Source organism: Leucoraja erinacea, chromosome 19 (assembly GCF_028641065.1).
Source record: "Leucoraja erinacea ecotype New England chromosome 19, Leri_hhj_1, whole genome shotgun sequence".
In the NCBI taxonomy this organism is placed as follows: domain Eukaryota; kingdom Metazoa; phylum Chordata; class Chondrichthyes; order Rajiformes; family Rajidae; genus Leucoraja; species Leucoraja erinaceus.
In genome coordinates, this window is record NC_073395.1 from 4,149,212 (window position 1) to 4,163,491 (window position 14,280).

Here is a 14,280-nt window from a genome sequence, read left to right on the forward strand (position 1 = left end):
CACTGCACAATAGCACGTCTCGCCATTGTGCAATGTCACACTTTCCTTCTCTCAAGAGATGCTGCCTGACCCGCTGAGTTAATCCAGCTTTTTGTGTTTATCTTCAGTTTCAGCATCTGCAGTTCCTTCCTACACATTATTCTATAGTCACGCACATTGTTATTATACAGACCATGGTTACAACGGGCCACCAGAGATACCAGTGGCCAGGCGACCTTCACTGATCAACTCCGAGGGAGAGATTGGGCAGTTATTCACTTGTCCCCGATGCCCCACGGCTCAGTGAAGTTTATAACTAGGTCGTTAGCAGCGTGCCACATACAGTGACTGCATGATGTACATGATGCAACAGTCTGGTTTTAAATACAATGGTAAATAAATTATAACTCGGGGACAGCCACACGACTCCCTTCTTAGTATAGTTTAGTTTAGACATACAGCGTACAAACAGGCCCTAGAGCCCACCAAGTTCACACCGACCAGCATTCACCGCGGACACCATCACAATCCTGCATGCTACGGACAATCTCCAATTTTCACCGAAGCCAATTAGCCTACAAACCTGCACGTCTTTGGAGTGTGGGAGGAAACCGGAGCACCCGGGGAAAATCCACAGAGTCACGGGGAGAAAGAACAAACTCGGTACAGACTGCACCCACAGTCAGAAACTAGGGGTCACAGTTTAAGGATAAGAGGGAAGTCTTTTAGGACCGAGATGAGAAAATCAGTTTTTACACAGAGAGTAGTGAATCTGTGGAATTCTCCGCCACAGAAGGTAGTTGCGGCCAGTTCATTGGCTATATTTAAGAGGGAGTTAGATGGGGATCAGGGGGTATGGAGAGAAGGCAGGGATGGGACACCGAGTTGGATGATCAGCCATGATTATATCGAATGGTGGTGCAGGCTCGAAGGGCCGAATGGCCTACTCCTGCACCTATTTTCTATGTTTCTATGTCTATGTTTCTATGAAACGAACCCGGGTCTCTGGCGCTGTGAGGCAGCAACTCTACCACTGCGACACCCTCTCTTTCATAGAGGTTTCAGGTCAGGATACATGTTTAACTGCGTTTATTTCATACAACATAGAAACAGGCTGGGTCCGTCAACCTTCTGTAGATTAACACCACAGCACATACCCGTCATTTACTAAGCACTCACTTTGGACGATTAGTTTCATAGAACACAATTCTACAGCACAGGAAGAGGCCCTTCGGCCCATAATGTCTGTGCCGAACATGGCACCAAGACAACCCCTTATCTGCCCGCACATAATCCAAATCCCTCCATTCCCTGCATATCCATGTGGATCTCCAACATGTGAAGGAAGTTCACATTCCAGCTTTATGGTACCTGATGTTTACACAGGAGGGATATCATACCGACGTCATTACAATGGGACAAATATATTTTATTATCACAAGAAATATCAATAAAATATCATGCACAATACTACAATACACACACACTACAGTACGCACACACACACACTACTACAACACACACAACACTGTGCTTTCACGCCACCTGCTGGTGGTTTAAATCCACTGTCCGCCCAGTTTCTCAGTGGAGTCTTGCCCAACAACAAGTGAAGCAGAAGGTACAGGTTAACAAACAGGATACTTTCCATCTAAAAGACAACCCCGCACAGTCAGGTTATTGGAGCCGTACATTGACAGAGGACGCTTACTTTGAGCTATGTACGTAAGGCAATGGCCTACCATTTGGCAGCAATAGCGTAGAGTTGCGTCTCCGCTCCTGTCCGCCCCAACGGCGGAGATGAACAGCGGATTCATGCCCAGGCGGCTGAGGCATTCTGGAGAAGAGATGAACACGCACACACCCGCGTAAATGTACAGCAAACCTTCCTAACCCCCACGCTGAAACATTACATGTGGTATATTATCTATATGTAGCCCAAGAACAGTGCAGCACGAGAACTGGCCCTTCGGCCCACAGTGTCTGTGCGGGACGTGATTCCAAGACCAACTCTATCTGCCTGCATCATCACCCATATCTCTCCATTCCCTGTGTATCCATGTCCCTATCCCAAAGCCTTTTAAACTCTCTGATCATATCTGCCTCCAGCACCAACACCAGGCTCTCACCACCGTCTGTATAAATAAAACTTGCCCAGGCTTCTCCTTTAAACGTTTCCCCTCTCACTTCAAGTTCTGGCCTCAGGTATTTGACATTTCCACCCTATCTAACCCTCTCATGAGTTTATGTTCTTCTATCAGGTCTCCCCTCGAGCCCCATCGTTCCAGAGAAAACAATCCACACTTGCCATAGAGGGAGTACAGAGAAGGTTCACCAGACTGCTTCCTGGGATGGCAGGACTTTCATATGAAGAAAGGCTGGATAGACTCGGTTTGTACTCGCTAGAATTTAGAAGATTGAGGGGGGATCTTATAGATACTTACACAATTCTTAAGGGGTTGGACAGGCTAGATGCACGAAGATTGTTCCCGATGTTGGGAAAGTCCAGAACAAGGGGTTACAGTTTAAGGATAAGGGGGAAATCTTTTAGGACCGAGATGAGGAAAACATTTTTCACACAGAGAGTGGTGAATCTCTGGAATTCTCTCCCGCAGAAGGTAGTTGAGGCCACAGTTCATTGGCTATATTTAAGAGTGAGTTAGATGTGGCCCTTGTGGTTAAAGGGATCAGGGGGTATGGAGAGAAGGCAGGTACAGGATACTGAGTTGGATGATCAGCCATGATCATATTGAATGGCGGATGTTGAATGTTTCTAATCCAAGTCTGCCCAACCTCTCCCTGTAGTTTAATAAACCTGCACCCTCTCCAAAGCCTCCACATCTTTCCTGTGATGGGGCACCCAGAACTGCATGCAATACTCTAAATGTGGCCTGGCCAATGGCAGTTAAAGCTGCGTCATGACTTCCTGACTCTTGTACTCATACCCCCACCAATGAAGTCATTACCAATCTGTCGACGTGTTGCCAGTTTCAGGGTGTGGTGGACTTGACCCCAAGATCCCTGTGTACATCAGACATGCTGCTTTCTGTGGGCTGTGTGTGGGCTGTGTGTGGGCTGTGTGTGTGTGTGTGTGTGTGTGTGTGTGTGTGTGTGTGTGTGTGTGTGTGTGTGTGTGTGTGTGTGTGTGTGTCTCATTGCTCCCACTCCTCTATGACCACATACCAGCCAGGTTTCTGCCAACTCCCCCGATCGACTGACGCATGTTGCTGCTGTTCGTGGGTCCACCCAACTACAAGGGAGAAACACAGACACGTTTACAAAGGTCACACCAATCTCTTGCTCCATGGGGGACAACTCGCCCTGGGGCAGTGGTCTGTGCACGCTGGTGGTACGGTGGAACAGCGGGTAGAGTTGCTGCCTTACAGCACCAGAGACGCGGGTTCGATCCCGACTACAGGTGCTGTCTGTAGCAATGTTACAAAATTCTGAGATTTAAAAAATCAAGTCTGCAATTTATCCCATCAGATAAAGCATAACAATAAGTTTAATTTGACACCAAATTCACTTTCATATCTCAAGTATTAAAAAAGTTATGGCCATTTTCATACTCGGAAATTAGCATCTTGTTCCCTATTGATTTTCAATGGACATTACAAAAAAGCTGTGATCTTGGATAGTCAAACGCCCATTTCTTAAGGAAAGATTAACATTTTTAAATAGCCTAAGTGTCCAAAGATTATTCACAAATAATTCACAATATAACATGATTTTTATATCTAATTTACATTAATTTATAGGCCAAATGGAAGGAATTTAGTGTTCAATTGATGTAAATAAATGCCCATTTAAATAGGCTTTCTAGTGGGTTCATGTGGAACGCGCTGGTTTAGAACGTTGCATCGCGCTGGATTAGTGCCCTCAAATGCCGAGAAAAATACTGCGGGATATAAAAAGCCCAAAATGAACTACTCGCTATAGATAACTTGATATTCAGGGTTATATATATGCCCCATTTAATGTAAAAATAAGGTACATACCTTTAATTGTTTGCTTTATAAAACCCTGGGGCTGCGAGATGTTGCGGAATGAGACAGTAATTTTAAACTATTATAACTATATTATCGAGGCCTATAAAACTAATAATACCTTTTGCGACCGGGTCTTGCAGCGATTTTTCGTTAATGATTTACTAGGCTGAACATCTGCGATTAGTACAGCCTAGTAAAAATCGCGTTTTAAACCCGCCCCCTCCAAACAGCACCAAAATCGCGCACATGGCTGTGGGCAGATTCCCAATGGCGATTCAGGTAGGTTTTGTAACATACCTACTGTCTGTACGGAGTTTGTGCCTTCTCCCCGTGACCTGCGTGGGTTTTCTCCAAGATCTTAGGTTTCCTCCCACACTCCAAGGATGTGCAGGTTTGTAGGTTAATTGGCTTGGTATAAGTGTAAATTGTCCCTAGTGTGTGTAGGGTAGTGTGCAGGGATCGCCGGCTAGTGCGGACTCAGTGGGCCGAAGGGCCTGTTTCCGCGCTGTCTCTCTAATCTAAACTCTCACACCGCTCCCCAACCTCATCACAAAGTCTGCAACAACACTACCCGAGCTGAGGCTTTGTAGACGAATCCCGAAAACAAGCAGAAGTCAATCATTTGTAGGAAGGAACTGCAGATGCCGGTGCTGGTTTGCACCACAGACTGACACAAAATTGCTGGAATAACATGGGTCAGGCAGCATCTTTGGAGAAATGGAATGGGTGGCGTTTCGGGTCGAGACATTTCGGGTCGGGCCTTTCCACAGATGCTCCCTGACCCGCTGAGTTACCCCAGCATTTTGTGTCTGTATCAGAAGCAAATCATTCGGTTGATTGCTCATCAAAGAGCAGAGGATATCACAGTGATATGGGGAACAGGATACAGTCTCACTGGATACGGGGCAGGGTGTCATCTCAATGTTGTGTTATAGCTTATTCTCTTTAGAGTGACAATAAAGGCAAGATAGAAACAAATAGCATTTAACTAGCATTTTTTCATCATGGCTTATAGCCAAATGAAGTTCTTAAACATATGGTCCCTATCAGAAAATAAATTGATAATCCACCAGCAGTGTACTTTGAGTGAAGTGGCCAATATTTATCACTCAAAATACACTGTTCTATTTACCGTCTATATCTCTTGTTACCCTCTGCCCTGATTCTCAGTCTGAAGAAGGGTCTCAATCCTTCTGTGGAATTCTCTGCCTCAGAGGGCGGTGGAGGCAGGTTCTCTGGATACTTTCAAGAGAGAGCTAGATAGAGCTCTTAAAGATAGTGGAGTCAGGGGATATGGGGAGAAGGCAGGGACGGGGAACTGATTGGGGATGATCAGCCATGATCACTTTGAATGGCGGTGCTGGCCGAATGGCCTACGCCCGCACCTATTGTCTATTGTCTTATCCAACTATAGCAAGGTCCGTTTGTTCAACGTTAATACAATTGTACTGTCATGTTAACATACCATCATTTCACTTCCGTCCAACTTTACAATGAAATCTATATTGCAACCGCCAATAACCACCTGTGGACGCAGAAAATACCAAATGGTGAGCAGATGGGTTAAATGTGATTCAGGAAATAAAAATAATTTGATCTTGGTTTGATAACAGTTGTATTTTCTATACTGCTGTTTTCGACATTTTTATGTGACATAAAATGTTTTGTTGCAATACCACGAATCAATACCTAATTAGCGGCATAAACCACCCCAGAACCTCACACGTTTTAAGGTTTTTTTGTTCTCTCTATGAAAACAGGAAAAAAATGCTTAATTCCCCCCCCTTCAAGTTTACTTAACTCAAAGAGACAAAAGTGTTGATATGATATGCCATTTATTGTCACTATACATGTACAGTGAAATTAAAAGCTGCTCGTACTCAGTGCATACATACAATTTAGCACAAAAAAACAAGAAACAGAAAAACAACAAAAACAGAAGAGAGGAAGGGGGGGGGGGGGGGGGGGGGGGGGGAATAGGTGCACAATTTCTGCGGCGCTACATACATATATACAGATGGAAGTCCGTGGTGTTGGGCAGTGAAGTCAGTGCATGTGTGAATCTGAATTAATAGTAGTTATAATTCTCGGAAAGCAACTATTTCTGAGTCTATTTGTCCTGGATTTGATGCACCTATAGCGCCTTCCAGAGGGCAGCAGGTCGAACAGTCCAAACGCAGGATGGGAGCTGTCTTTGATGATCTTCTTTGCCCTGCTAAGGCAGCGGGAGGTGTAGATGTCCATCAGGGAGGGGAGAGGGCAGCCAATGATCTTCTGCCAATTGCTGCCAAAATTGCTGCCAATTTTGGAGATCCCTGGATGGGTGGGACTGGCAGATAAGGAAGCTCGCGTCAAAACCAGCACTTACCAACTTCACTGTAGAAAGCATCCTGTCAAGATGCAGCATAGCTTGTTTTAGCAACAGTTCTGCAAGAAACTGCAGAGTTGTGGATGTAGCCCAGTCCATCACCCAGACCAGACCATGATTTTATGGTATTCGCCACAGTGTTGTACATGCACAATTAGAACCAAAGATGACGAATGTCACTCACTGGCTTAGCAGCAGCCCCGGCCTTTTCAATAAAGAGTTGTGATGAGGGATGGTATTTGGGTACTTTCTGCCTGGCTAGTACACGTGCTATCCGACTGCCCACCCTCGCATTGTTCTTGATGAGAGCAATGTCTTCGTTGGAGTTAAGGAAATCTAAACTCGGCCCACTGAATCCACACCACCTATCGATCGCCCGTTCAGTTATCCCGCTTTTTATATCCACTCCCTACGCACTCGGGACAATTTATAGAGGGCCAATTAACCTACAAATTCACACGTCTTTGGGATGTGGGAGAAAACCAGAGCACCTGGAGTAAACCCACGTGGTTACCATGACTAAATTCCACACAGGTTTTCACCAGGGGGAAAGAACATGTTTAAATTCATTGTGCTTTGATCTGATGAGTTTCCGGTACCACCTCTACTCCCGTCAGCTGTCTGCAGAGGTCTAGAGCAGGATTTAAACTTGTAAACCTACAATTGGCCTCTCTGGATGTGCTCACTTCCTCTGTTCACGTATTCTTGTCAGTTTGAAATAAATCCAGTTGAGTCGATTGCCGCATGCACCGAGGTACAGTGAAAAGCTTTTGTTGCTTGCGATTCAGTCAGTGCAACAAAAGCTTTTCACTGCACCACAGTTTAAGGACAAGCTACGTGCCGGAAATTGGTTCAAATGGGAAGGATACTGATGGCCAGGGAAAGTCCTTCAGTGATCTCGTAAATGCGTTCAAGAATGAAAGGCGTTACATCCTTGCCCCGGATGCCTTTATCCCTGGTGGAGGAGATAAAACTGCATAAAAATGATATTTTTGAAATACTTACAAAATTATTCAAGATTTGGTGTAATGGAAGATGGGTTCTCAAAACTATGGTTTAATAATAGCAAAAAAATGAATACTTAAATTTTGGAAGGGTACATCAATACCAACGCTTAAATGTGGATTGAAGTGTGCACCGCTCATCTTGAGGAAATGCGCATGGATAAATCAATTCAACGCGTTGGTCTCCATTCCGTTTTTTTTTTGGAATCATATGGTGCAACACAATTGACACTGTTTTCAGGACTGGACGAGGGTTGGTCAAGTAAATAATGACCTTTCTTTTTTATTTTATTTTATTTTCACTATTTTCTCTCTCAACTTTCTTCATTTACTCGTTCTCTTTCTTCACACACTATATATTTCACATCTTTCTATCCTTTACTATCTAACTTCTTTTTCTTATTCTCATCTTTTTTCAATGTAACAAAAAAAAAAAGAAGTTGTACATAAAATGTATTATAGGCACTTTGGTGCCATATGACTGTACTTACTTCTAATAAAATAAAATATTAAAAAAAAAAAAATTCCCGAGATGGCGCGACTGTCATATGTTGATAGAATGGAGCGGCTGGGCTTGTATACTCTGGAATTTAGAAGGATGAGAGGGTATCTTATTGAAACATATAAGATTATTAAGGGATTGGACACACTAGAGGCAGGAAAAATGTTCCCGATGTTGGGGGGGAGTGCAGAGCCGGGGGCCACAGTTTCAGAATAAGGGGAAGGCCATTTAGAACGGAGAAGAGGAAAAACTTTTTCACCCAGAGAGTTGTGAATCTGTGGAATTCTCTGCCTCATCGGGTGGAGGCCGGTTCTCTGGATGCTTTCAAGAGAGAGTTAGATACTCTTAAACGTAGTGGAGTCAAGGGATATGGGGAGAAGGCAGGAACGGGGTACTGATTGGGGATGATCAGCCATGATCACAGTGAATGGCAGTGCTGGCTCGAAGGGCCGAATGGCCTACTCCTGCACCCATTGTCTATTGTCTATAAATAACTTCTCTCTCTAGTCACTAATTCAAACAGATACCAGCGTTCTGATTTATGATTGACCAACCAACGAGGCAGCAGTTTTCTCAAAGCCAGCAGGGTGAGCATTTAATCAGGACAAGCCAATGAATGAGAAATATACAAAGTGGAGTCTTGCATGCCTGGGCTTTGTGGCAGATTGATGCACCTTGGGAGTCGCCTCCATTGCAGTAATTGGATGGGTTTCACATCATGGCTGCGATGGTACCAGTTGTCTGGAACTATAGGCTGAAGTTGCAGCTCATACCACCCATTTTAATTCTCGTCAGGAACAATACTGAGGGATGTGTGATTAGTACGGCTGTCAGGGATTATGGGGCGAAGGCAGGAGAACAGGGTTGAGAGGGCAAGATAGATCAGCCATGATTGTATATCTACTCTGCAGAGTAGTCTTGATGGGCCGAATGGCTAATTCTTCTCCTATAACGTATGCCCTTCAAGCCAGCACCGCCATTCATTGTGATCGTGGCTGATCATCCCCAATCAGTACCCCGTTCCTGCTTTCTCCCCATCTGCCCCAGACTCCGCTATCTAGCTCTCTCCTGAAAGCATCCAGAGAACCTGCCTCCAACACCCTCTGAGGCAGAGAATTCCACAGACTCACTACTCTCTGTGAGAAAAAGTGAAGGGACAGGGGATGTTGTTTGGCAAGAGCAGGCAGCCTCACAACGTGCATTCCTCGACACGGGTTAAATTAGACTGAAGAAACGTCACCTGTCCATGCCCCACCTCAGATGCTGCCTGACCAGCTGAGTTCCTCCAGTACTTTACCTCCACCCTCCCTTCCTCGCTCACTGATCCTCGATTCCCTGCATGATCAGCACCGTCCCCCATCAGCACTTGGCTTGTCGTTCACCAACAGACTTGGGAGATAAATGTCCTGATTGCTGTAGGTTTTGGCTGCATACATCGCGGCCAAATGACTCACACAAGTACTCAGATATTTCTGCAGAAACAAGAAAGGACCCGACCAAAAACGCCACCTATCCATGTTCTCCAGAGATGCTGCCTGACCCAATGAGTTACTCCAGCACTTGTGTCCTCGGGTACTTTTAGTTTAGTTTAGAGAAATAACGCAGAAACATAGAAAATAGGTGCAGGAGTAGGCCATTCGGCCCTTCGAGCCTGCACCGCCATTCAATATGATCATGGCTGATCATCCAACTCCGTATCCTGTACCTGCCTTCTCTCCATACCCCCTGATCCCCTCTAACCACAAGGGCCACATCTAACTCCCTCTTAAATATAGCCAATGAACTGGCCTCAACTACTTTCTGGGGCAGAGAATTCCACAGATTCACCACCCACTGAGTCCACACTGATCAACATTTCTCGTACACTAACACCATCCTACACCCTAGGGACAATTTACAAACTTTACTAAAGCCAATTAACCTACAAACCTTCATATCTTCAGAATGTGGGAGCAGACAAGCACCATGGGAAAACCTAAGCGGTCATGGGGAGAATGTACCAACTCCGTACAGACAGCATCCTTAGTCAGGATGGAACCCGGGTCTCTGGCGCTGTGAGGCAGCAACTCTACCGCAGCGCCACCATGCCCCCCTACGTCTATATCCCTTTCTCTCAGGTTATACCGCTAAGTGGGGAAACCAGCGTGGAATTTCAACCCAGAATACTATTCCTCGTTGTGTGTCCCACCTTGCCTCCGTCACGGCCTGCTGGATTGCATCGTCAATAACCAGGCTCGATGCTGCGTGATCTTCTGGAATAGGGACAGCGATCAGCACGCCACTGTCCTGGCCAATTACCTGGGCATTGGCTGTGGAAATAAAAACAAAAGCCTTCACTTCATATCAAGCAATTCGCATCTCCCGACATCGAGTATGTTTGTCCACCTTGTATTAAGACCCAGTCCCCAGGTATGGATGACATGGGGAACACTTTCATATCTCTGAGTCTGCATAACCAAAGGGAACCGGCATACAAATTACAGAAACGTAGAAGCAAAGAACTGCAGATGCTGGTTTATACCAAAGGTAGACACAAAGTGCTGGAGTGACTCAGTGGGTCAGGCAGCATCTCTGGAGTGAAAAAGAGGGTAACGTTTTGAGTCGGGACTCTTCTTCAGTCGGACGGTAGGCGGTGGGTGTGAAGAGCTGGTGGAGGGAAACCAGGGGCAATCAGGTCCTGTTACAAATTTCTCAGGCCTGTAGGCCCATTTCTGGCCAAAGGTGTGATCTCAAGAGAAAGCTGCCTGACCCGCTGAGTTACTTCAGCACTTTGTGTCTATCTAGTTATACAAATTACATCTACTCCTCTTGATTTAAAGTAGAGAAAGATTATATATAAAATGACACAGAGTGCTGGAGTAACTCAGCTTGTCAGGCAGCATCTCTGGAAAACATGCATAGGTGACTCTTTGGGTCAGGACCCTTCTTCAGACTGGAGATTGAAGAGGGATCTCGACCCGAAACATCACCAATCATGTTCTCCAGAGACATTGCCAGACCCACTGAGTTACTCCAGCACTTTGTGCCTTTTTTTGTAAACCAGCATCTGTAGTTCCTTGTTTCTAAGATTCGATATCACGTGGTACACACTATTTTAAACTCATTAAGTCCATGGTTTCCAAGCCTCAATCTCCCAATAATTTCTCAGAAGGTGTCTGTGAAAGCCGACTTGCAGAATAACATGATCAGGCACATGGATTTGCAGGGAATAGAGGGATTATTGATCAGGTGCCGACAGAGGAGATTAGTTTAACGGCATCGTATTCAGCACAGACCTTATGGGCCAAAGGGCCTGTCCAGTACTATTCTATGTTCCATATGTTCTATGGTTTGCGGGTTTTGGTCTTAATGGAAAGATTTAAACAACTGTGATCAAAATCAATAAGTTCATATATATATGTAATCACTGACATGACAACACAAGCATTTCTTGACTCTTTCTCTTTGCATTCAGATGTTCACAAACAGAATGACATTGTCTAGGGATCCCAACAGTCCTTTCAGGTCAGGCACTTGCACCTCCTCCAACCTCATCTGCTGTACCCGTTGTTCAAGATGTGGACTCTTATACATCGGCGAGACCAAACGTAGACTGGGCGATCGTTTCGCTAAACACCTTGGCTCAGTCCGCCTGATCTCCCGGTTGCCAACCACTTTAATTCTCCGTCCCATTCCTACACTGACCTTCCTGTCCTGGGTCCCCTCCATTGTCAGAGTGAGGCCAAATGCAAATTGAAGGAACAGCATTTCACATTTCACTAGGGCAGCCCAGTGATATGAATATTGATTTATCCAACTTCAATTAACCTTTGCATTCCCTCTCTCTCTCTCTATCCCTCCCTCACCCAAGGTATACCAGCTTCAAAGTAGTCTTGTTGAGTCTCATTATCTATGCTCGTTCTCACCTGGGCCACAGCTAACAATGGCCTGTTTCCTTTTTCATCTTTACTTTTTTGCATATCTTTCATTCATTGGTTCTATATCTCTCTACATCACCGCCTGTATCTCTCATTTTCCTTTCCCCCGACTCAGTCTGAAGAAGGGTCTCAACCCGAAACGTCACCTATTCCTTTGCTGTCTGACCCGTTGAGTTACTCCAGCTTTTCATGTCTATTACATTTTGCCATCTGTTATGAGTTTTTTTTTTCAAAGCAAAATGAGAGGTCAGAACCTCACCACAGTGGCACAGCGGTAGAATTGCTGCCTTACAGCGCCAGAGACCTGGGTTCGATCCCGACTATAGCTGCTGTCCATATGGAGTGTGCATATTCTCCCTGTGACCACGGGGGGTTTTCTCCGGGATCTCCAGTTTCCTCCCACACTCCAATGACGTACAGGTTTGTAGGTTAATTGGCTTGGTATAATTGTAAATTGTCCCTAGTGTGTGTAGGACAGTGCAAGTGTGCGGGGATCACTGGTCGGCACGGACTCGGTGGGCCGAAGGGCTTGCTTCCGCGCTGTATCTCGAAACTAAACTAAACCTCACCAATAAGTTTGGCTGCTTCCTCTTCATCCGTGACATTGTAAGGAGATTGAAAGCCACTTTTTGGAAGAAAGAATGCTGGGAATTCACGCGTCTCGCCAAATGTGGCCACACAGACCCCGTTGGTCTCCTAAAATAATCAAAATAGGACGTTAGTTTGTCCACAATGAGAGTGGTTCACTACAAGGAGGAGGTCAAGAAGAAGGGACCAGACCCGAAACGTCACCAGTCCATGTTCTCAGGAGATGCTGCCTTACCCGCTGAGTTACTCCAGCACTTTGTGTTCTTTGGTTTACTGCAACTTTTTTTCTTCCTTCATCACTAGCTGCCCAGAGCAGGTTCAGATTGAACTATGTAGGAAAGAACTGCAGATGCTGGTTTAAATCGAAACGGTAGATACAAAATGCTGGAGTAACTCAGCGGGACAGGCAGCATCTCTGGATAGAAGGAAAGGGTGATGTTTCGGGTGGAGACCCTTCTTCAGATTATACAGTATTCTTCCACGTTCCATCACCACCCAACTATCCTAATGTCATTTCATTACCAACCCTAGCTCTGAGGAAAGTACCTTCGAGAAGTTTATTAAAGATACTTGCAATTTTTTCTGTGCTGTTATTATTCACTGTTACGATTAAAACAAACATCACTTTTACCAGGATCCATCCATCAGAACAGCAGAACTCTGAAGGGTCTCCAGTTATTTTGTGTCTATCTTCAGCAGAACTCCAAGTTGGTGTTAATGGGACAGTGTGCCTTCAGGAATATTACCAAGTATTCCAACGTTCGTCCAATATCCAGGATGGATTTGACTCCGGCTGAAACCACTGCCATAGGAGTGCGACCCAACTCTGTCAGATCCGCACTGATATCCAGTGCTGTAAAAATAATAAGGAGGTAACAGCATTTTGTCAGGTCTCGGCCAGTTACTTCATCGCCAGCCTAAATTTTAATGCGTCTCAAGAAACAAGTGCAAACAATATGTATAAACAAGAATTAATACATGAATAAGAATAAATTAATACTGAAGAATGGTCCTGACCCAAAATGTCACCTATCCATGTTCTCCAGAGATGCTGAGTTACTCCAACACTTTGGGTCTTTTTTTTTTTTTTAAACAGCATCTGCAGTTCCTCATGTCTCCACTTAATGCAGTTTATCTGCATGCTTTAAATATTGACACACCTCAGAGGGAGCATAACATCACCAGTTATTTCTGTCTCAAGTATTACCCGAAACGTCACCTATTCCTTTTCTCCAGAGATGCTGTCTGACCCGCTGAGTTACTCCAGCATTTTGTGTCTATTTTCTTTCACAAAATACATACACTGATACCATTACATGCTCCACGGAGTATACTTATACTGTGATATCCTTCCCTTCCGAGTCTATTGGCACTTTAGCACTCTGTCCCAGAATGAAGATTTATGCTGTAATCCCCTCCCCATCACCGAGTATATAAGTACTTTGAAACAATGTCCCAGACTGATTATATTGGTAGTCATACTCTTGTTGGTTACAGTATAATCATAATGAAGGCTCCTGACCCAAAATGTCACTATCCATCTTCTCCAGAGATAGACACAAAATGTTGGGAGTAACTCAGCCAGACAGGCAGCATCTCTGGAGAAAAGGAGTAGGTGACGTTTCGGGTCATTCCAAGATGCTGTCAGATCTACTGAGTTACTCCAGCACTTTGTGTGTTTTTTTTTTTTGCAAACCAGTATCTGCAGTTCCTTGCCTCTGTGATCCTCTTTCCTGGATTCATGAAGGTAAGGTGAGAGGTTCAGGGTTTAAAGGAGAAACATGAGGGCAAGTTTATTACAGAGGGTGGTGGGAGCCTGCTGGTGATGGTGGAGGAAGATATGATCAGAGTGTTTAAGAGGCTTTAGGATAGGCACATGGATATCTGTACTGTAAAATGCTCTGATGGATTATTAATCTGAATTTGCGGTGTCAAA

General features: G+C 44.9%; 1 protein-coding gene across 4 annotated transcripts in view; it reads right to left on the reverse strand.

The window, feature by feature from the left end:
* zgc:136858 (uncharacterized protein LOC678543 homolog) overlaps positions 1–14,280 on the reverse strand; it is a 40,542-nt gene that overhangs the window by 16,690 nt on the left and 9,572 nt on the right. For 3 of the 4 annotated variants that reach the window (XM_055650114.1, XM_055650112.1, XM_055650113.1), the window contains exons 6-13: positions 13,091–13,197; positions 12,326–12,452; positions 10,028–10,148; positions 7,203–7,288; positions 6,518–6,648; positions 5,431–5,490; positions 3,160–3,226; positions 1,719–1,813 (exon numbers count right to left, since the gene is read on the reverse strand). In XM_055650114.1, coding sequence (XP_055506089.1) covers positions 1,719–1,813; positions 3,160–3,226; positions 5,431–5,490; positions 6,518–6,648; positions 7,203–7,288; positions 10,028–10,148; positions 12,326–12,452; positions 13,091–13,197 — 794 coding nt within the window. The remainder of the gene's footprint in view (positions 1–1,718; positions 1,814–3,159; positions 3,227–5,430; positions 5,491–6,517; positions 6,649–7,202; positions 7,289–10,027; positions 10,149–12,325; positions 12,453–13,090; positions 13,198–14,280) is intronic. The other variant, XM_055650115.1, reaches the window with a different exon arrangement.